The sequence below is a fragment of the Podarcis vaucheri genome (assembly GCF_965113315.1).
Source record: "Podarcis vaucheri genome assembly, chromosome: 4".
Lineage (NCBI taxonomy): Eukaryota > Metazoa > Chordata > Lepidosauria > Squamata > Lacertidae > Podarcis > Podarcis vaucheri.
Genome location: NC_138762.1, coordinates 4,047,562 through 4,070,189, shown reverse-complemented (window position 1 = coordinate 4,070,189; position 22,628 = coordinate 4,047,562). Strand labels below are relative to the sequence as shown.

The 22,628-nt window shown below is 47.5% G+C and overlaps 2 protein-coding genes across 3 annotated transcripts in view; both read left to right on the top strand.

The window, feature by feature from the left end:
• Positions 1 to 22,628, top strand: part of LOC309530363 (uncharacterized protein) — a 215,866-nt gene that overhangs the window by 181,225 nt on the left and 12,013 nt on the right. The gene's annotated exons all lie outside the window — the stretch shown is intronic.
• LOC309530503 (olfactory receptor 51G2-like) lies at positions 13,701 to 21,854 on the top strand. The gene is made up of 2 exons (XM_082219528.1): positions 13,701 to 13,896; positions 20,145 to 21,854. The coding sequence occupies exon 2, from the start codon at positions 20,170 to 20,172 to the stop codon at positions 21,142 to 21,144; it is 975 nt and encodes a 324-aa protein (XP_082075654.1). The 5' UTR covers positions 13,701 to 13,896; positions 20,145 to 20,169; the 3' UTR covers positions 21,145 to 21,854.

Here is a 22,628-nt window from a genome sequence, read left to right as displayed (position 1 = left end):
TGTGGTATATTGAAATCAGTAGGACTTAGTTCCAAGAAGACATTATTAGGATATGTGCATAGGGATGTGACAGGATTCAGTTCAGTTTGCCTTCAGAGCTGAATTTTATCAAACTCGCAATTTCAGAAAGGAAATGAGAACGGAAATGCAGACAACCTCCAGATTTCATGACTCATCCACCCACTGTGGAGTGCGTGACCCAATGATGTTCATAATCAGCATTAATAAGTTTTCATCTCCCACTTGGACTACTGCAATGTGCCCTACGTGGGGCTACCTTTGAAGGTGACTCGGAAACTGGTGACTGGGGGCGGCCGCCGAGACCACATAACACCGGTCTTGAAAGATCTGCATTGGCTCCCAGTACGTTTCCGAGCACAATTCAAAGTGCTGGTGCTGATCTTTAAAGCCCTAAACAGCCTCGGTCCAGTATACCTGAAGGAGCGTCTCCACCCCCATCGTTCTGCCCGGACGCTGAGGTCCAGCTCCGAGGGCCTTCTGGCGGTTCCCTCATTGCGAGAAGCAAAGCTACATGGAACCAGGCAGAGGGCCTTCTCGGTAGTGGCCCCCGCCCTGTGGAACGCCCTCCCATCAGATGTCAAAGCGATAAACAACTACCTGACATTCAGAAGACATCTGAGGGCAGCCCTGTTCAGGGAAGTTTTTTAACGTGTGATATTTTAGTGTATTTTTGGTTTCTATGGAAGCCGCCCAGAGTGGCTGGGGAAACCCGGCCAGATGGGAGGGGTACAAATAAATTATTATTATTATTATTATTATTATTATTATTATTATTATTCATAGAATGCACCACACTTGGTGCTTTCTGCAGCTGGTGAAGTGAATAAAAGAGAACGTGGGAAACTGCCTTAAACCATAGGTTCTTTTGTCTCAGTACTGTCTAGACCAGGGGTAGTCAACCTGGTCCCTACTGCCCACTAGTGGGCATTTCAGGATTCCAGGTGGGTGGTAGGGGGTTCTACACCACATGTTACTGTCAGCATCGCCCTGGAGAGCCAGTGCACCAACTGGACTCATGCACCCTTAACCCCGACTGGGCCAGGCGAGCTGGGAAGCACCGCCAGAGACCTCCTTTCTCGCAGGAACAGGTCACAGTGCTGTGGACTCACAGCTCAGAGCTGAGAGCACCGGATTCACTGTCTCAATACTACAGTCGTTGTGCAGCAGAGTTTTGCAGAGTCTTGCAGAGTATAAACCACTCGGAGAGCAGCTCTGTAGAATATCTTCCTTTTATTCTGTAACTACAACTATGGTACAAAACTATACACAGAGCTGAATATTCTAAGCATAAATCAATGCTACACTGAGAGTCTGCAGCTGCACTTAGCAGCAATCTTATCTCTAGGGTCTCCAACACTCTCACTCTCTCCGATACACTGACTGACTGACTGACTGACTCTCTCTCACACACACAGATATGTTGCTGGGCAGAATAAGTAGATAGGCAGGACACGCCTCCTCCTCTCTGGAGAGTCAGCAGAGACCATCAGGAGATGATCAGGAGATTCTTGGGTATGGGAGGGTGGTAAGGAAATTTTACCATCGAGAAGAAAATGCATTATTGGGAGGTAGGTATAAGACGGTTGACTACCTCTGGTCTAGATTAACTGCCAGTGGCTCATCAAGGTGTCAGGCAGGAAGAAGAAGAAAAGAAGAAGAGTTTGGATTTGATATCCCGCTTTATCACTACCCGAAGGAGTCTCAAAGCGGCTAACATTCTCCTTTCCCTTCCTGCCCCACAACAAACACTCTGTGAGGTGAGTGGGGCTGAGAGACTTCAGAGAAGTGTGACTGGCCCAAGGTCACCCAGCAGCTGCATGTGGAGGAGCGGAGACGCGAACCCAGTTCACCAGATTACAAGTCTACCACTCTTAACCACTACACCACGCTGGCTCTCCCGGGCATGCATTTCAGGGGGTTGGGCTAGATGACTTTCAGGGTGCCTTCAGGTGGAACTTGAGACCTTCTGCGTGGACGGCAGATGCTCCACCACCCAGCTATAGCCGTTCCCCATAAAGCGAAGCCCACAAAAAGCTTCTGGCACAATAAATTTTGTTGGTATATAAGGTGCCACCAGACTCTTTTATTAGCATTGTGATGGCAACTGTTATAAGGAAAATACTGCTCCTTTTCCCTTCTGGGGTATCCAAGAGCCCATATAGAGTCCTTAAGTTCTTAAGTCCCTATCAGAAGGAGAAAATAAGAGAGGCCAACCTGAGTCTATTGAGAAGCAAGGCAGCTAGTGAACCTGATCCTTATTACCTGTTGCCTCCTGCGTGTGGCGAGTGGGGACCCTGTTGCAACAGTTAATAAAACTCAGCTTACTGGTCTGGACTCTCATCCTCCAAAAGGAAACCAATAAACATATATAATCCAGTGCTGTCCCAAGTATTAATTCCTTTCCAAAATAGGGACTGTGGTTGTTGTTGTTTTTTTTAAAAAAAGACATTGTAAAATCAACAAAAAAGAGCAGCAGCTGAGCTTTGTCTGTCTGTTTCTCTCTGTTTGTGGCTATTCTGAGAGTCTCATGTCAAGAGACGTCAGTAAACCCGTTTCCGTTGAAAACCAGGAGCCAGTAAAGGTGGGGCTTAGACAGCCATGGAAGTGTAGAGGTGGAGGGGACCCCGAGGGTCATCTAGTCCAGCCCCCTGCAATGCAGGAACCTCAGCTAAAGTATCCATGGCAGATGGCCACCCAACCTCTGCTTAAGACTCCACAACCTCCCAAGGGGGATTGTTCCACCGTCAAACAGCTCTTACCCTCAGAAAACTCTTCCTAACATTGAGTCAGAATCTCCTTCCCTGTAATTGTAATTTTGTGGGGTGTGTATACCTTGTTTTAAGTTTCCTTGGAACGAAGGTCACTGAAGACTGCAGCCTTTTCTGTGATATTAAGTTCATTGAATACACATACTGTATACAAGGGACGCGGGAGGCGCTGTGGGTTAAACCACAGAGCTTAGGACTTGCCGATCAGAAGGTTTGCGGTTCGAATCCCCGTGACAGGGTGAGCTCCCGTTGCTCGGTCCCTGCTCCTGCCAACCTAGCAGTTCGAAAGCACGTCAAGGTGCATGTAGATAAATAGGTACCACTCCGGCAGGAAGGTAAATGGCGTTTCCGTGTGCTTCTCTGGTTCGCCAGAAGCGGCTTAGTCCTGCTGGCCACATGACCTGGAAGCTGCACACTGGCTCCCTCGGCCAATAAAGCGAGATGAATGCCACAACCCCAGAGTTGTCCGCTACTGGACCTAATGGTCAGGGGTCCCTTTACTGTATTCAAGTTGAGTATAATTTAGAGCATTCACCTTCCAGCAGATCCTGCTGCCCCAGTAGGTTTTTGGTGGTGGGATGGGGTCCTGGAAGGCATTACTTGGATTTTAGCTGAGGACAAATAAGACCCCTCTCTTTTCCCCAGGGTCATATTTCAAACTGACTGGCTATTGTCCTCCCTCTCTCATACACAGACCTTGTGGATTTCACCTCCAGCCACAGGAGGGGTAGGACCCCCTCAGCTCACTTTCCAGAAATATACATCTCCAGCTTTTTAGGTTCTAGCGAAGCATCATGGCCCGAACTTACAAACAAAGCAGACCTGTTAAATTGCCTCTCCCAGTTTTGTAGGGTTTTGACACTGACCCCAGTAAGCTCCCGTTTGGACCAGCACTGTGCTGAACACGGAGAGGCCTGGAAACGTCAGTCAGCTTGCAAAATAGCAGTAATATGAAATAGAAGTTCACACCTTGATTTCTTGACTCTTTCCTGACTACTGAGAGATCTATGCCACAGATCTAATAAGACGCACAGAAGCCGGAAAACAAGAAGCAAACCATGAGATTCAAATCTATGGGTTAAGCAAAGACACTCCAAATTACCCCTCTTTTCCTTCAAAGCACATTATCTTGCATGCCCTCAAGCCAGGCTGTTTTCCTTCCGAGTTACATTTCTCCCCAGATGGAAACATCTCAGAGAAAGGATGTGGTCTGTTTATCCCACTGTGTTGGGTCCGTCCTCCGCCACCCCACCCCCCCTTCCAGAAAGCAATTTTTGTTCCCAGAGTCAAAAATAAGTCTGCTGAATTCTCCCTCCCTCCTTCCACCCCCATTTTTCTTTCTCTCCCCCCTCCCTCTCCAGATCAGAGCTCCTGCTTTCTCCAGGGCAGGGCGAGTGGTGGGAAGATTGAGGGGACCGGGTGGGGCTGGGGAACTGGGGAACTGGCCATGCAATGGACAAGCTTGGGGGGGGGGTTCCAACTTGGCGCAAAAGGAGAAGGGGGCTCTGGCCAGCAAAATGGCACATCTTTCATGCTTGCACATGTCCAGGAAGCTCCGGGTGGAGTGGGGAGTGTTCTTCCAGTTTGCATGACCCAGTTAATCCCCAGTAGTTTATTTAGATATTTATTTACAGATTTCTCAAATGTTGGCTCTAGGTGGGTGTCCTCACGTGATTTCCATGAAGGAATTGTCCTGGAAATTAATAATAATAATAATAATAATAATAATAATAATAATAATAATAATAATAATAATAAATTTTATTTATATCCCACCCTCCCCAGCCGAAGCTGGGCTCAGGGCAGCTAACAACAATAAAATAGTACAACATTCTAAAATCATTTCATTATAAAATTAATTCAACTCAAATTGATGTGTTTGTGCTGGTGTCAAGTGATGTGGCTCTCTGCTCTCTTTGGAGACACCAGCCTTAAGAAAAGGCCAGCACAATCCAGATTACACCTCACCCCCTCCCGTTTCCTACATTTCTTAGGGGAGGAATGCTGAACTCAACCAGCAAGTCACACAAGAGACTCAGCTCTACAGCTGCAAATAGAATGTTTTAAGTGCAATATGAAGCCAGGAGTGCCTGGCATGCTCTGGTCCATGGGGTCACGAAGAGTCGGACACAACTAAACAACAACAAAGTGCAACATACAATGTGACACTAGATGGTGATGGTGAGCCTTATGGAAAATTCAATGTATTTTTTTAAACGCTTTTTTAAAAAAAAGCATTTTCAGAACTTTGTGTAGATTCCACCAGGGAAGGAGAATCCTGGAGAGAAACGAGAGGCAAGACTATTGAAATATCTGAAGGGCTGTCAGATGGAAGGTGGAGCAGGCCTGTTTCCTGCTGCTCCAGAGGAGAGGACACAGATTCATAGCATCATAGCATCATAGAATCATAGAGTTGGAAGAGACCACAAGGGCCATCGAGTCCAACCCCCTGCCAAGCAGGAAACACCATCAGAGCACTCCTGACATATGGTTGTCAAGCCTCTGCTTAAAGACCTCCAAAGTAGGAGACTCCACCACACTCCTTGGCAGCAAATTCCACTGTCGAACAGCTCTTACTGTCAGGAAGTTCTTCCTAATGTTTAGGTGGAATCTTCTTTCTTGTAGTTTGGATCCATTACTCCGTGTCCGCTTCTCTGGAGCAGCAGAAAACAACCTTTCTCCCTCCTCTATGGGACATCCTTTTATATATTTGAACATGGCTATCATATCACCCCTTAACCTCCTCTTCTCCAGGCTAAACATGCCCAGCTCCCTTAGCCGTTCTTCATAAGGCATCGTTTCCAGGCCTTTGACCATTTTGGTTGCCCTCCTCTGGACACGTTCCAGTTTGTCAGTGTCCTTCTTGAATTGTGGTGCCCAGAACTGGACACAGTACTCCAGGTGAGGTCTGACCAGAGCAGAATACAGTGGCACTATTACTTCCCTTGATCTAGATGCTATACTCCTATTGATGCAGCCCAGAATTGCATTGGCTTTTTTAGCTGCCGCGTCACACTGTTGGCTCATGTCAAGTTTGTGGTCAACCAAGACTCCTAGATCCTTTTCACATGTACTGCTCTCAAGCCAGGTGTCACCCATCTTGTATTTGTGCCTCTCATTTTTTTTGCCCAAGTGCAAATGGCCAGAAAGAAGATTTGGACTAAGCCTTAGGAAGAACGTTCTGAGAGTAAGAGCTGTTTGACAGTGGAACGAACTCTCTCAGAAGGTGGTAGACTCTCCTCCCTTGGGGGCTTTTCAACCATGGTCAGGCCGCCAACTGTCAGGGATGCTTTAGTTGTGATTGCTGCACTGCAGAGGGTTGGACTTCCAATACTACTATTCTATGATTCTATGAACCTCCCTGCTTTTTCCTAGGGTCAGCCAAGGATGTGGATTGGAGCTCAAGGACTATCAGGGAATCCCTGGAGCTCTAAAAAGCACAGGTTGCCGCCATGTTGGTCCGTACAAAAAGGCCCTCTCCTCTTTTCTATCAGCCCACCCTCCCATCCAAAGTCCAGCTAAAATAGTGTGGTGGGTTGGTGGGGGGTCAGTCTGAATGATGCCCTGAGTCCTCCCAGTTCTTGCGGTCCAGTAATCAGGGAGGAATCTAACAGAAGAAGAAGAAGCGTTTGGATTTGATATCCCGCTTTCTCACTACCCGAAGGAGTCTCCAAGCGGCTAACATTCTCTCTTTTTTTATTAGTTTTTATTAGTTTTTTATTAGTTTTTATTTTATTAATAGTTTTTATTGCATTTTTTCAGACACAGACAGAAGACATAAGAAGAAAGGAAAAAAAAAAGAAAAATATAAAAGAAAATAAAAAAAGGTCATACCCCTTCAACAGCTTATTTCAACTTTCCATCGAACTTCCCCACATCTCCCGCACAATGCATTCTTAATAATAAATTTATCAGCAAATTGTAACCTTGTTTCATGTGTTTCTTTGATACTTTCAATTACAATTTAAGTTTAAATCCCTTATTGTCCATTTACTCTAAAAACAGACTATATTATCCTTTTTAACATTTAAACTTTGATCCCTTCAATATTATTTTCCAATTTCATAAATATTGCGCTCTCATTGCTGGGGCTAGCGTTTCAAATTATACGTCATTTTATAGTTCATACAACTTATAAAATTTTTGCAAATAATTCTTGAATTTTTCCCAGTCCTCCTCCATTGCTTCTTCTCCCAGGTCTCGGATTCTGGCAGTCATTTCGGCCAACTCCATGTAGTCAATCAGTTGCGTTTGCCACTCTTCCAGTGTGGGTAAATCTTGAGTCTTCCAATGTTTGGCGATCAGAATTCTTGCTGCAGTGGTAGCATACATAAAAAACGTTCTATCCTTCTTTAACACCTTTTGGCCGACAATACCCAAGAGGAAGGCCTCCGGTTTCTTGGGAAAGGTGTACTTAAACACCTTTTTTAACTCATTATAGATCATTTCCCAGAAGGCCTTCACTCTTGGACAAGTCCACCAAAGGTGAAAGAATGTCCCTTCAGCCTCCTTACACTTCCAACATTTATTATCGGACAGATGGTATATCTTTGCAAGCTTGACTGGTGTCATGTACCACCTATATATCATTTTCATAATATTTTCTTTCAAGGCATTACATGCCGTAAATTTAATACCAGTGGTACATAACTTTTCCCAGTCATCAGACATAATGTTGTACCCAATGTCTTGAGCCCACTTTATCATGGCTGACTTAACTGTCTCATCCTGAGTGTTCCATTTAAGCAGCAAGTTATACATTCTCGATAAAACCTTGGTCTTTGGTTCTAACAACTCTGTCTCAAGTTTCGATTTTTCCACCTGGAAACCTGTTTTTTTGTCCAGCTTAACCACCTCATTAATTTGGGCATAGTGAAACCAGTCTTGCACCTTATCCTTTAATTTTTCAAAGCTCTGCAACCTCCAATTATCTCCGATTTTTTCTATTATTTCCCAATATTTCGGCAATCCGGCCTCCATATTGGGTTTTTTCCGAGCCTTGGCCTCTATTGGTGACAACCACCTCGGGGTCTTACTTTCCAATAAGTCTTTGTATTTCATCCAGACCATGAAAATTGCTTTCCTGACAATATGGTTTTTGAACATTCCGTGTGTTTTTACCTTGCCATACCACAAATACGCATGCCAGCCTAACGAGTTATTAAAGCCTTCCAGATCTAGGACATCTGTGTTCTCTAATAAAATCCAATCTTTCATCCAGCAGAAGGCTGCAGCTTCGTAGTATAACCTTAAGTCTGGCAGGGCAAACCCCCCTCTCTCTTTTGCATCAGTTAGTATTTTAAACTTAATTCGGGGCTTTTTGCCCTGCCAAACAAACTTTGAAATATCCTTCTGCCACTTTCTAAAACATTCCACTCTGTCCACGATCTGCAAGGTTTGAAACAAAAACAACATCTTTGGCAAAACGTTCATTTTTACAGCCGCAATTCGGCCCAGCAAGGAAAGCTTCAATCGTGACCAAGTTTCTAAATCTTTCTTAATTTCTAACCAGCATTTCTCATAGTTATCCTTAAACAAGTTCAAATTTTTAGGCGTCAAGTTTACCCCCAGGTATTTCACCTTCTTAACCACAACTAACTCTGTTTCCTTCTGAAACCCCTCTATTTCTAAAGGCGTCAAGTTTTTCCCCAAAACTTTAGTTTTTTGTTTGTTCAACTTAAATCCTGCCACCCGACCAAATTCTTGTATCAGTTCCAAAACTCTTTTTGTACTAGATTCTGGCTCCTGTAATGTTATTACTAAGTCATCTGCAACAAGCGGCTAACATTCTCCTTTCCCTTCCTCCCCCACAACAAACACTCTGTGAGGTGAGTGGGGCTGAGAGACTTCAGAGAAGTGTGACTGGCCCAAGGTCACCCAGCAGCTGCAGGTGGAGGAGCGGGGAAGTGAACTGGGTTCACCAGATTATGAGTCCACCGCTCTTAACCACTACACCACACTGGCCCTCTGGTTCAGAGTTTGCTGAACTGGTGTGATGGCCTGGGATTCCGATTCTGAGAGTGAACCGGAGGAATCCCAGCCGGCACAGGAGTCCCCGCCTCCAGGGCCGGCTGAACTGGGGCAAGGCCTAGATGCGGAGGAGCCGGCACCTGTGCCAGATCCTCAGGGGCAGGCACCAGGTGAGACCATTCTGGCCCCAGAGGTGCTGGAGGACTCAGTGGCTACAGGTGAGCCTCCCCCGGGGCCCAGTAACCCTTCGGCCTCTCCTGAACTGCAGAGGCTTAGGGCAGAGAGGCGAAGGGAACTGGTCTCTCCCAGGAGGAGTGCTCGCCTTAAGGCCAGGAGAGGCGGGGCTCCGGGGGGCCGGGACCGCCCCCGGCCTTAGAAGAAGATAAAGGTCAGGCAGCCCGGTCCCAGGTTGCGGGAGCAACGTCGTTGTGGAGTACCTGCTTTACCCAGACCTAGATCTGCACTCCCGGTGTGCCTGTTCCTCGCCCGGCTTCCTGCTCCTGACTCTCCGGTGTTCCTGTTCCTCGCCCGGCTGCCCGCTGCTGACCCACCAGTGTTCCTGTTCCCCGCCTGGCTCCCTGCTTCTGCTCTACCAGTGTTCCTGTTACCCGCCTGGCTTCCTGCTGCTGCCCTACCAGCGTTCCTGCTTCCCCGCCCGGCTCTCTGTTTCGGACCTCGCGTCTCATCTAGTGATCGTCTACCCTGCTAGTGACTCTGGACTGAACTTCGGCTACGGTATTAGTACCTTTCCCCCCCGGGACCAGCACAACTGGTCAGATTATTTTCCTTTGGAAGAGAATGACCTTAGCTGGTCACTTCAGTGTCCTCACCAGCATCCCCAAAGATTGAACTAGCTTGCAAGAGCTACAAATAAGTGATGGCGCCGTTCTGGCTAATGAATGGACCTTTCCTCCGTGCCCTCACCTAGCTGCTAGGCAGGAGGACAAGAGCTGCAGGAATTGTGTGTGAAGAAGCTGGAAGCAGGCTGGAAGCAGGAGACTCAGAGACCTGCTTGCTCCATGCTGGAGCCAAAGCTGTGACCAATGGAGAAGCAAGACCTGTTGGGATGTTGATGCTGTGAGCCCCTCCACCTTAGACTCAGGTTATATAGATATATGTAGAAAAAACCATAAATCCTAAAGACACCACAGTCTCCGCTGGCCTTCATTCCAAGGAAACTGAAACCTGGAATGCCAGGATTATCTCACCTTTTGGAGATTGTGCTGGGTTTTAACAACAGGTTTCCTTCGAAGCGCCTCTGCAAATACAGGCAGCCTTGAGACCCCTTTCTTTTAACACAGGCAACCTTCTCCATTGGTTCCAGCCAGCAGACCCTAATGATCTGACATGGGTCACTTCCAAGCACGTTGGTTGTCCTTTTTAGAAAATAAAATAAACAGACTGTCAGCAACGTGTTCTAAACATCTTCAGGAAGTGTGTTTAATTGCCAAGTGGAGCCGCTTGCATGCTGCGCTGCCAAAAAGAGAGATGAGAAATAGGGTTTGGGAGAGGAATTTTTCAAAGGGAAGCAGAACAGAATGTAAACTTCCTGACGTCCTGGCCAGGTAGAGTCAGTAAAGGCAAGCAAGCAGGGGCGCTTAGGAAGGGGGGGCGGGGGCAGGTCGACCCAGGTTCCATCATGGAAGGGGGTGACGAATTGTCAAGGAACAATTACTGCCCTACTAGGGCGGTTCATAGGGACGCGGGTGGCGCTGTGGTCTAAACCACAGAGCCTAGGACTTGCCAATCAGAAGGTCGGCAGTTCGAATCCCCGTGACGGGGTGAGCTCCCGTTGCTCAGTCCCAGCTCCTGTCAACCTAGCAGTTCAAAAGCACATCAAAGTGCAAGTAGATAAATAGGTACTGCTCCGGCAGGAAGGTAAACAGGGTTTCCGTGCGCTGCTCTGGTTCGCCAGAAGCGGCTTAGTCATGCTGGCCACATGACCTGGAAGCTGTACGCCGGCTCCCTCGGCCAATAAAGCGAGATGAGCACCACAACCCCAGAGTTGGTCACGACTGGACCTAATGGTCAGGGGTCCCTTTATCTTAGGGCAGTTCATTAAAAACTTTTTTTTGAAAATGCCTGCTCCAAACGTCTAATCTTACTACACTAGGGATTATATAGCTATATATGAAATTTCATGCATATTAGTTAATATGTTGACTCTCCTCCACAAAAATAGCTGTTTACTTGGCCGTTTTCCTATGTCGTGAAGGCTGAAATTTCAATTCAGTGGAGCACTTACTGTTCCCAACCCTAATCCTGAGGAAAGCCATTTAATTAGACTTTAATTTGATTTTGACATGTTTTTAGGAGGTAATTTAATTATTGTTTGATTTTATATCAATGTTATGTATCTGATGTTAGCCGCCCTGAGCCCAACTTCGACCGGGGAGGGCGGGATATAAATAAAAGTTTATTATTATTACTTATTGTTATTCCTTTGTAAGGAAATATGAAATAACGTAAAACCATTTTTGCAGGGGGGGGACACAATGTGTGGGGGGGTGACAAGAAATCTTCCGCACCGGGTACCACCTGACCTTCCTACACCTCTGCAAGCAAGGCAAAGTTGCACAGAAAAGGGATTTGAGGGAGAACACACATTGCAGTTCTCACTCACGGAGGACCCACCGAGCAGAAGCAAATTTGGGAAATGAGGCTTCATTAGGAAAGGAACTGAGAAGAAAACTGCCAATATCATAATGCCGTTATGCAAATCTATGGTGCAACCACATACGGAACACTGTGTACCGTTCCGGTTGCCTCGCCTCTGAAAAGGTATTGTAGAGTTGGGAAAGGCTCAGCAAAGGGCCCCAAATGATCAAGGGGCTGGAGTGAAAGAAGGAAGGATGCAGCCTTTGGGACTTTTTAGTTTGAAACGAGGAAGAGGTGATATGACGGAAGTTTATAAAATTACACAAGGCATGGAGAAATTGCACGGAGGGGAGTTTTTCTCACATCCCGCTAGGATTCATGGACGGACCTCCGGTGAAGCTGAATGTTGCGAGTTTCAGGACACATAAAAGAAAGTCTTTCTTCATGGAAACTATGGGGTCAGGGATGGCCACCAAACTGGATGGCTTTAAAAGAGTATTGGAGAAATTCATGGCGAAGAGGGGTCACTGATGAATATTGTCACTGGAAATCACAGGAGGAGAGCATACCCTCCACCTGTCCTGGAAATGCTGGGATCATCCCCAAAATTGTCTAGCAACCACAGCTTCTCATGGTGCCATGGGAAGTCCCAAGTTAGAGTGGTCCAACATGTGGCCTTTGCTAAGTTCCAAAGGAGCATCCACAGTGGCCGTTGCTAAGGGCGGCCACACATTCACCCTAACCCATCGTGCCAACCCACTGGGCTTCCCTTACCACGTGTAACACGGGGTGGTCAGTGATGGCAAGCTACCCCAACTCCCATTCACGTGTTTGTGTTTGTGCTTGCGAAGTAACATCCAAACAAAGCTCGTTGAACCAATGACAGGACAAATATAGAGTTATCCCCACATCAGGATTGGCTAATCAATCTGAGCATTTGGTGAGGGCTATCCAATAGGCTGTCTCTGGAGGCGGGATTTATTCGCTCCCACTGCTCCCTGACACCCGCCAGCATCAAGGTTGGGCAGCCTGGCCTGAGACGTGATTGGTGCCAGGGGTCTCAGCCTTCAGAATTGGCGACCGGTCACTGACATCGCACAGCAGGTTCTACGGGGGGGGGAGTGGAGGTTCTGCTTGGCTTGGTGCAGCCTGTCACTCATAAGCTGGAGGCTGATGAGTTGGTGGCAGGTGGGAGGGAATGAGGAGAGGAGAGCTGAGGTGGAGAGGGCTGGGGGGCGGTGGGTTTGTTGCCCCTCAAGATGCAGTTTCTGTTGGGCAACCTTTTTGGACAACCTTCATGGGTTATGATGTGTCTATACCAGGCCATACAGTCCTTCCTCAGCTGTCCCTATTCTCTGGCCCGAGTCCCACCCCGTGCTTATTTTCATAGCCAGTTAGGTGAAGTGGTTAAGAGCGGTGGACCCGTAATCTGGTGAACTGGGTTTGCTTCCCTGCTCCTCCACATGCAGCTGCTGGGTGACCTTGGACTAGTCTCTCAGCCTCGCAATTTCTGTTCTCATCCTGAAGCAAAGTTCTTAACCTGAAGCACTATTTCTGGGTTAGCGGAGTCTGTAACCTGAAGCGTATGTAACCTGAAGCGTCTGTAACCCGAGATACCACTGTAAATAGCAAAAAAAAGACAGACCTCAGGGTGGCACTCAAATAGGAAGTGTAACACTCAAAACGGAGTACGTCCGGCTTCCGAAAAAAGTTCTCAAAAAAACCAGAACAGTGTTTGGGTTCTAAGTTGTTTGAGTACCAAGACATCTGAGAACCAAGGTACCAGTGTATTAATTCAATGCATTCTTGGTAGCTGTTTGTGACTCTTAGTAACTGTTTGCGACCCACAATGCAACATTGAACTTTGATCGGTGCAGATCTGTTCAGCTCTTAACAACTCGAGTAATTGGCTGCTTTATAACTTCGCAGTTGAAAATGACGGTAGTCTTTCATTTTGTTTTTTAAAGTGGCTTTTAATTGAATAACTTCAGGCTGTGATGCCCTTGGGTGGGGGTGGGGTGGGGGTGGGGTGGCAGGACCAGCTTCCCTTTAATCCCCCAGTGTCCTCTTGGTGTTTGTCCTCTGAGCCCATTCTCACCATAAAGTTGTTTGTCTTCCCAGAGCACGGCTGGCTCATCTGGTAATAAATCTGTGCTGTGGGCCAGGAGATGGGGGGGGTGGTGCTGATGATGATGATAAACAGCTTGCCCAGAAGACCCAGAGAGGAAAAGCAGCCTTTGCCAAGACAGCAGCAGAAGCAGAAGCAGCAGCGTCATCAGTGGGGAAAGATGTGATTTACTGGCCAGAGCATCCTCTATCCTCGTGGGCCTTTGCACTGAAGTGGAGGCGGCCCCTGATTGGTTGGGCAGCCGCAACAGCTGGGCTCTTTTTCAGGATGCCAAATAAAAGGCATCACCCCCCCACCCCACCTCCAGCCTGGGAAAACAACCCTTCTGGATCGCAAGCAGGATTCAATGCTTTTTCTAACGTGGGACGAGGCTCTGGCTATGGACTCTAACCCGACGGTCATGTAAGCTCAGTAAGTAGATAGGATTGCAAGCGCTATTCCTTCCTTGTATCATCTCCTCCCTTGCAGGTTTCTAAGCAGGGGTTGGGTGGCCCTCTGTAGGGGGCTCTTCAGCTGTGATTCCTGCCTTGCAGGGGGGTTGGATTTGATGGCCCTTGTGGGTGTCTCTGCCCCAGTGGGGTCCCTTCTATGCACAAATCGGTTTTCAATGAAGAAGAAGAGTTTGGATTTGATATCCCACTTTCTCACTACCCGGAGGAGTCTCAAAGCGGCTCACATTCTCCTTTCCCTTCCTCCCCCACAACAAACACTCTGTGAGGTGAGTGGGGCTGAGAGACTTCAGAGAAGTGTGACTGGCCCAAGGTCACCCAGCAGCTGCATGTGGAGGAGCGGGGAAGCGAACCCAGTTCACCAGATTACGAGTCCACTGCTCGGGTGCTGATGAGAGTTGGAGGGCACCCAGTTGGCAAAGGCTGGAAGATGATCCGATTGCCTTAAGGGGTAATGTGCTTTGTGGGGGGGGGGTGCAGGAATGGAGCAGAGCAAGGTCCACGTTGAGCCCACCAGTATCACTTGCAGTGTGGTAGAAGATGCTGAGTCCCACTGACTTGACTGTGGGGCACAAAGTGTCTTGGGCTGGGGCAGTGCTAACTCCCCCCCCCAGGGGAAATGCGGGAAAGCACCGGTCTGAGGACTGTTGCTTGGCAGCCCTCACCACTGACTTCCCCCTATTGTATGTGCTGTGGGTTTACTCTGACCCTCTGCTTCCTGCCCTTTAACCTCAGAGATCAGTCAAGGGACCTGGATGCTCAAGACCGAACTGCACACCAGATCTTTCGGGAGATCTGTGATCCAGCTATTCTTTTTAATGGAAACAGAGGGGAGGGGGCTGCAAATTTAATGGTGCCAGCATAGCTGTGCTGGGGGGAATGGAAGCGTAACCCCTTGCCCTCTCCCCACGTATTTCTTACTCACAAGGAAAGAAATGCAGGAATCCTAACTCCTCTTTCAAAGCCACCTAGGTTGGTGGCCATCACAGCCTCCTGTGGAAGGGAAATTCATAGTTTAACTCTGCAGTTCATGAAGAAGGACTTCCTCTTGATCCATGGTCTGGAAGCCAAGCCTGATGAGGAGCGGTTGAAGGATCTTGGTATGTTTAGCCTGGGAAAGAGGAAACTGAGAGGAGATAGGAGAGCCATATCTCAAAGGCCGTCCCATGGGAGAGGGAACAAGCTTGTTTTCTCCTGCTCTGGAGGGCAGGACTCGAACCCATGGCTTCAAGTGACAAGAAAGGAGATTCCGACTAAACATATGGAAAAACTTTTTGACAGTATGAGCTGTTCAACAGTGGAACGGGCTTCCTTGGAAGGCGGTGGGCTCTCTTCCCTTGGAGGTCTTTAAGCAGAGGTTGGATGGGCATCCGTCCTGGATGCTGTAGCTGAGATTCTTGCCTTGCTGGGGGTTGGACTAGATGATCCTTGAGGTCCCTTCCAACTCTAGGGTTCTATGATTCTCTCATTTGCCCCTTCTTTTTAACTTTTATCAGTTACTGCACATAACTTTTAGTCCCCATTCCCAATTCTAAATCCCCTGACAGTGGTCATCAACGCTTTGTTGCAAAGGCAACTTACAACCCAGCACCATTCCAGCCCGCCTCTCGTCTGTTGTTAGATGAATGGAAACAGAAACATGGATGTGCTTTGCATTTAAAGTTAGCCATGCAAATGAGCAGCTCGTCTGCTGCCGTAATTAGTGCCCAAAGGAAAGCCGGTGTGAGTTTGTTAACTGCAGGGTTCCCAGAGAAGGACGCCCAAAACGGTACAGGAATCAGTTCCAGTGATTTATTAGAAGGAAGCCTGCAAAGTAAACAGCAAGCATTTCTTGCGACTGCTGCACCCGGGCAAGCGTGTCATGCAGAGGCAGATTTAGGGGAGTGAGACCAATTTGCCCGCACAAGGGGCTGAGATGAGAGGGTTCTTCAGGGGGTGGGGTATAAATAACAAAATTATTAAAATGGTGGTGGTGGTGAACAATGGAAGGGGAGAGGCTTGGAAGTACTAAATTTTGGCATCACAGGGGGCGCCACTGAAATTTTAAAGCTCCCAAACCGCCACTGATGTTATGCATTATAAAGATCAAAAAGAACAAAACGAATTGGACTCCTTGGCAGGTTTTGAATAAACATACACAAATTTATTTGTTAACATAATAGATGGATAGTTTAGAGATCTTTACTTTTTTACAATACGCAGAGAACAATATGTGTTGATAAATCAGAGAGAGGAGCGGAGGGAAGTCGGAGGGGAGGGAGAGGTTGTTGTGGGGGGTGGGAAATGGGGCGGAAATATAATTGTTAAAATAATTTGTTATGTGAAAATAATCAATAAAAATTCAAAAAAATAAAATTAATAATAATTAAAAAATGCATTATACAGCCGTATCTTGGATCCCGAACGCCTTGTGAGTCGAACGTTTTGGCTCCCAAATGCCACAAACCCAGAAGTGATTGTTGTGGTTTGCGAATGTTCTTTAGAACCCGAACGTCCCAAGCGACTGCGACGATTGGCTGCAGGAGCTTTCTGCAGCCAATCGGAAGCTGCGCCTTAGTTTCTGAACATTTTGGAAGTCAAACGGACTTCCGGAATGGATTCCGTTCGACTTCTGCAGTATGACTGTACAGTGGTACCTCGGGTTAAGTACTTAATTCGTTCCGGAGGTCCGTTCTTAACCTGAAACTGTTCTTAACCTGAAGCACCACTTTAGCTAATAGGGCCTCCCGCTGCCGCTGTGCCACCGGAGCACGATTTCTGTTCTCATCCTGAAGCAAAGTTCTTAACCCAAGGTACTATTTCTGGGTTAGCGGAATCTGTAACCTGAAGCGTATGTAACCCAAGGTACCACTGTATACAGAAAGCGTCATATATCAGTTGGGCCAGAAACTTCTGTCAGTCCCAAGGCAAAAAGTCAAGCGTCCCATAGTCACAGATGCAAAGCATCAAAGCAAGCCAATTAGCACATATCAAAGTAGTAAATGCCGATTAGTGTTGTTTTGACTGCCACTTTGGAGTTTACAAGCCTTTTGGAACATTTTCCCTGTTGAGTTTTCCCCATGTTGTCAAGCCCCATCTGCCCCTCACTTCCCTCCATGTGCAGAAACCACCTTCTTGAGTGTCAGGACCCACGAACGGTCTTGTCCGGTCCATCACCCAGAGCCTGTCTTTGCAGGCATGGGAGGCCCCTAACTCACAAAGGGCATGAGACCCATTCAGCTCCCCTCACCTGGTTTTGCCAAAATAAAAAAATTCCTTCCAGTAGCACCTTAAAGACCAACTAAGTTAGTTCTTGGTATGAGCTTTCGTGTGCATGCACACTTCTTCAGATACACTGAAACAGAAGTTGCCAGATCCTTCTATATAGTGAGAAGGTGGGGAGGGGTATTACTCAGAAGGGTGGTGGGAATGGGAGATTGGCAGATAGCTGAGATGAGCCTGTTGACAACTCTTAACGACTGCAATAGGTCTTACAGGAAAAGGCAAGGGGTGAGAAGGTGAAAAATGGCTTAGTCATGTATAATGAGATAAGAATCCAATGTCTCTGTTCAGACCAGGTCTCTCCATGGTTTTAAGTTTGGTAATGAGTTGCAATTCACAAAACAGAGAAACCAATAGGAGAACACTTCAATCTCCCAGGACATTCTATACAAGATCTCAAAGTAGCTGTTTTACTACAAAGGAATTTCAGAAATAGACTGGAAAGAGAAGCTGCCATTTTTCACCTTTTCACCCCTTGCCTTTTCCTGTAAGACCTATTGCAGTCGTTAAGAGTCGTCAACAGGCTCATCTCAGCTATCTGCCAATCTCCCATTCCCACCACCCTTCTGAGTAATACCCCTCCCCACCTTCTCACTATATAGAAGGATCTGGCAACTTCTGTTTCAGTGTATCTGAAGAAGTGTGCATGCACACGAAAGCTCATACCAAGAACTAACTTAGTTGGTCTTTAAGGTGCTACTGGAAGGAATTTTTTTATTTTGACTATGGCAGACCAACACGGCTACCTATCTGTAACTGGTTTTGCCAGCCAGCCAAAGCCATTCCTGGGATTGTGGCCGCTGTCACATGCTGACCTCTTCTAGGAACCCCCAGGAACAGTTCCTCCCATATACAGTACCAGAAAGCCAAACACGGTGATGGCTGCCCTTTTCTTGTGTTTGCAACCAGATTTCCAATTAACCTGTGTCAGAGAAAGCAATGTCAATAAATCCCTGGAGGCAGATGTCAATTTATGGAAAGTGGGGAGCGTGCACCACAAAACAGCAACTTCCTCTTCATATCCTGTCTCTTATCTTTCTGCCTGCGGCACCCATTACATAATCTGTACTAAAAGCTTATTATCACATGAATCCGGAACGAAGCAACTGCTGGCAATGTTCTGCACATACAGGAGGACTTCTTGGCCTGTTCATTGGGGCAAAGGGGGGCCATAGCTCAGTGGCAGAGGAACTGCCTTGCCTGCAGAAATTCCCAGGTTCAATTTCTGGCGCCTCTAGGTAGGTCTGGGAGAGGCTCGAAAATCCTGCAGAGTCTTTGCAACCAGTCAGTGCTGGGTTAAATAGACCAGTGGTCTATTCAGCATAAGGCAGCTCCTTTGTCTCTGGGGTCCTTCCTATGTGGCCCATTGTTGTTGTTGTTTAGTCGTTTAGTCGTGTCCAACTCTTCGTGACCCCAAGGACCAGAGCACACCAGGCACTCCTGTCTTCCACTGCCTCCAGCAGTTTGGTCAGACTCATGCTGGTAGCTTCGAGAACACTGTTCAAAATACCGTATTTTTCGCCCCATAAGACGCACCGGCCCATAAGACGCACCTAGATTTTTGGGGGGGAAATAAAGGAAAAAAAAATTTTTCCCCCCAGGTGCGCTGCGCTACACCAGGAGCTTGGGGCGTGCGGAGCTCAGCGCGCCCCAAGCTTCTGCGTGCCGGCAAGGTCCCCGCTAGCGTGGGAGAGCCAGGCGCCTCTCCCAGGGCTAGCGGACTCCTGCGCTAATCCAGAAGCTTGGGGCGAGCTGAGGTCAGCGCGCCCCAAGCTTCTGCGTGCGCGCAAGCAATCCGCTAGCCTTGGGAGAGCCGCGGGGCTCTCCCAGGGCTAGCGGATCGCTGCGCTACACCAGGAGCTTGGGGCGTGCTGAGCTCAGCGCGCCCCAAGCTTCTAGGTGCGCACAAGCAGTCTGCTGCCGCCCCAAGCCTCGCGCACAAGGTGGGACCTCCTGCCGGGCGCGCGAGGCTTGCAGGCATTCGCCCCATAAGACGCACCCCGATTTCCCCTTCATTTTTGGAGGGGAAAAAGTGCGTCTTATGGGGCGAAAAATACGGTAATAAATAAATATATAAGAATAAAAATGTGCACCCCCACCTCCGGGAGCCTTCCGTCGTAACTATCCAACTTCCCAAAACTTCAACGCCTCTTGCAATGGTTTGACCCTTTTCTGTTTTAACTGTACAAATTCTACAAACACCCTCCATATCTCCTCAAAATCATTTCTTCTGCATATTCCCCATCTCACATTAATAGAGCATGCTAATTTATCATGAATAGCTATATCCCACACCTCTTTGTACCATTCTTCCATTTTATAGTCACCTTGCCCCTTCCACTTCCTAGCTATAATAACTTGTGTCAATAAATTTGTGAGCAAGACCTTCATAGGCTGTGAACCTTCCACCCCATCATAATTTTTTTAATGCTTTATTAATTTTTGCCAAAAAAATGACAAAAGAATCCAAAACCAATACATATTACAAAAAGGAGGGGAAATAAATTCATACATAACAGATTCCATTATGACTTCCGATCATCCCAACGTGTTTCCTGGGTTGCATTTTCGACTGCACACTTTCCATTGTCTCTCACAGATTGTCTCAATTGTTTTGATTTTGTAAATTTCCACCCCATCGTAAATTGATAATAATGGTACCTCTGGACTTACGGTTAGCTTTAACCCCATGATTTCTGTTATCTCCTTGAACACTCTTTGCGCCCAAAAATTATACATATATGCACCTCCACCACATGTGAACGTAAGTCCCGGTTTCCGGGCATCCCCTCCAGCATAACACCAAATATTCCTTGTTTATTTGATTTAATCTGACTGGCGTTAAATACCATGTCCAAACTAACTCCTAATAATTTTCTGATAATTCTATGCTTCTACAATTCCTGGAAATAACACAGTAATATGAGGCTGGTTTCCTTTCAATTCCAGATCATGACGCAGCGCCCAAGGCAGGATGGAACCTCTCCAGCCAGATGCTCCCAACGCCTCCTTCTACCAGCCTTCCGTGCTCCTCCTGATGGGCATCCCTGGAATGGGCAGGAGCCACCATAGACTCGTCTCCATCCCCTTCTGCTTGCTTTACCTTGTGGCCCTCTTGGGGAACTGCATCATCCTGTTCATCATTGGCAGAACGACCAGTCTCCACGAGCCCATGTATTACTTCCTCTCCATGTTGGCCCTCATGGACCTGGGCCTGGTGCTGTGCACCCTCCCGACCACGCTAGGCATCTTCTGGTTCGACGTCAGGGCGATTGGCTTTGATGCCTGCCTCACCCAGATGTATTTCATCCATGTCGTCTCCATGCTGGAATCCTCAGTGCTGCTGGCCATGGCCTTTGACCGCTTTGTGGCCATCTCACGCCCCCTGAGGTACAAAGCCATCTTGACCAAGCCAACCATTGTCAAGATAGGCCTGGCCATGTTGGTCAGGGCAGCCGTCTCCCTGCTCCCGATCCCCTTTCTGCTCAGGAGGCTGACGTACTGCAGCGACAACAGCCTCTCCCATTCCTTTTGCTTGCATCCTGACATCATGAAGCTGGCCTGCAAAGACGTTGACATCAGCGTCAACGTTCTGTACGGTTTAATCATCATTCTTTCAACAGCTGGCATAGATTCGCTCCTCATTGTGCTGTCTTATTTCCTGATCATCAGGACTGTCATCAAGGTGGGTCCCAAGGGGAAGTGCCTGAAGGCTTTGAATACCTGTGTCTCTCACATCTGTGCGGTCCTCATTTTTTTCATCCCCATGATTGGCCTATCCATCATCCATCGATTTGGCAATGGTGTGGACCCGCTTGTAAAAGCCATGGTCGCCTACGTCTACCTGATCGTGCCCCCCGCTTTGAACCCCATCATTTACAGTATTAAATCCAAGCAGATCCGGAAAGCCATCTGGAAGCTGTTGCTTTGGAAGACGGTCCCTCTTTGAAATGGAGCGGAGAGGTCAAGCAGTAACTGTTTCAGTTCAGTTCAGCCATTGTGAAACTAGCCATGTTGCGGTTCCCTGGACAGTTCTGTACCCTGTGGAGCTGCCTGCACCAATTTTTGCAAAGGAAACCAGCACAATGATTGACAACTCCACCGAATTGCAAAAAGAGCTGAAGCAAACTGGAAAATCAGAACGTGTCCTTGTCAAGCTGGCGCCGCCTTCCACTTGTAGGGCTCTCACTGGGAATATGGCGCAAGCTTGTTTTCTGTTGCTCCACAGGGGAGGACAAGAACCCACAGATCCAAATGACAAAAAGACTCCGACTAAACACTAGGAAGAACTTTCTGATGCTAAGAGCCATTCAACAGTGGAACAGACTCCCTCAGAAGATGGTGGACTCTCCTTCCTTGCAGGTTTTTAAGCAGAGGTTGGATAGTTGTCTGTCGTGGAGGCTCTAGCTGTGATTCCTACATTGCAGCGGGCTGGACTAGATGACCCCTGGGGTCCATTCCAACTCTGCAATTCTACAATTCCATGATTCTGTGAAGCATACCTTTAATTCAACACCAAACTGTAGCAGTCGCAATGCTTCTTACTTAGGTGCATCAAAGCAGTTTTTTCTGTTTTGTATTCAGGTTCTGATTTATGTCTTGAGAAGTGAAAAATGTGGCAAACTTTGTATTTTGGGTAGATTAAACCAATTAATCTTTGGCTGTGTCTCACACAATGCTTTGGAACACACTTTTACTGTACTGCCAAGGCCAAGATTTTCAAAGGGGTCTTGGAAAATTTCTCTGGAGCCAGCCCAACCCAGAGATAAGGGAACAAATCACAGAAGGAAGAGAAAACACAGTGTCAGGGAAATCTGCTTCCTGGTCCATAAAGCAAGGTGTCTCTAGGTCAGATTATCACACACCTGCCCAGACAAGTGAAGTCTGGCTCACATAAGAGGCGACATGCCTCACAGCCCACAACTGGCCACGTCATCTCTATTTCCTGTGTTGTCATCAGTAGGTCAAGTACCACCTTTTCCTGCTGCCTAGAATGGACATCCAGGGGAACGTGGCTCCAAACAGGGAGGATTTCTTGCAGTACCTGTTGGGAGCAACCTCCTTCTGACTATGACCAGGTCGATGGGCGTGACCCTACCTGGTGCAAATAAAAGGGCCGGGCACATGGCTATCTCCCTCTTACCTGCTTCTCCCTTTCGTCCTTCTGGATCTCCACTGCTCCTGGCTCTTAGCCATCGCATGGCTCATCCTTTAAAAGGATGGAGCCCACAAGTAGCAAGTCTGAGATTTAGCACAGACTTCATTTTCTCTACAGATGAAACTGTATGAAGCCTGCCTTCAGATTACGGCTTGTTGTTTTCAAGAAGTCTGTGTTGTGTTATTCTTATTTTAAGAGGGAAAGAAAGGGGAAATTTACCAGGAAGAATCCACTTTGCACAACCCAGACTGGATTGCTTAATTAAAAGATTCTAA

Coding starts and splice junctions, on each gene's coding strand:
- LOC309530503 (XM_082219528.1), top strand. CDS start 20,170: ATGGAACCTCTCCAGCCAGATGCTCCCAACGCCTCCTTCTACCAGCCT.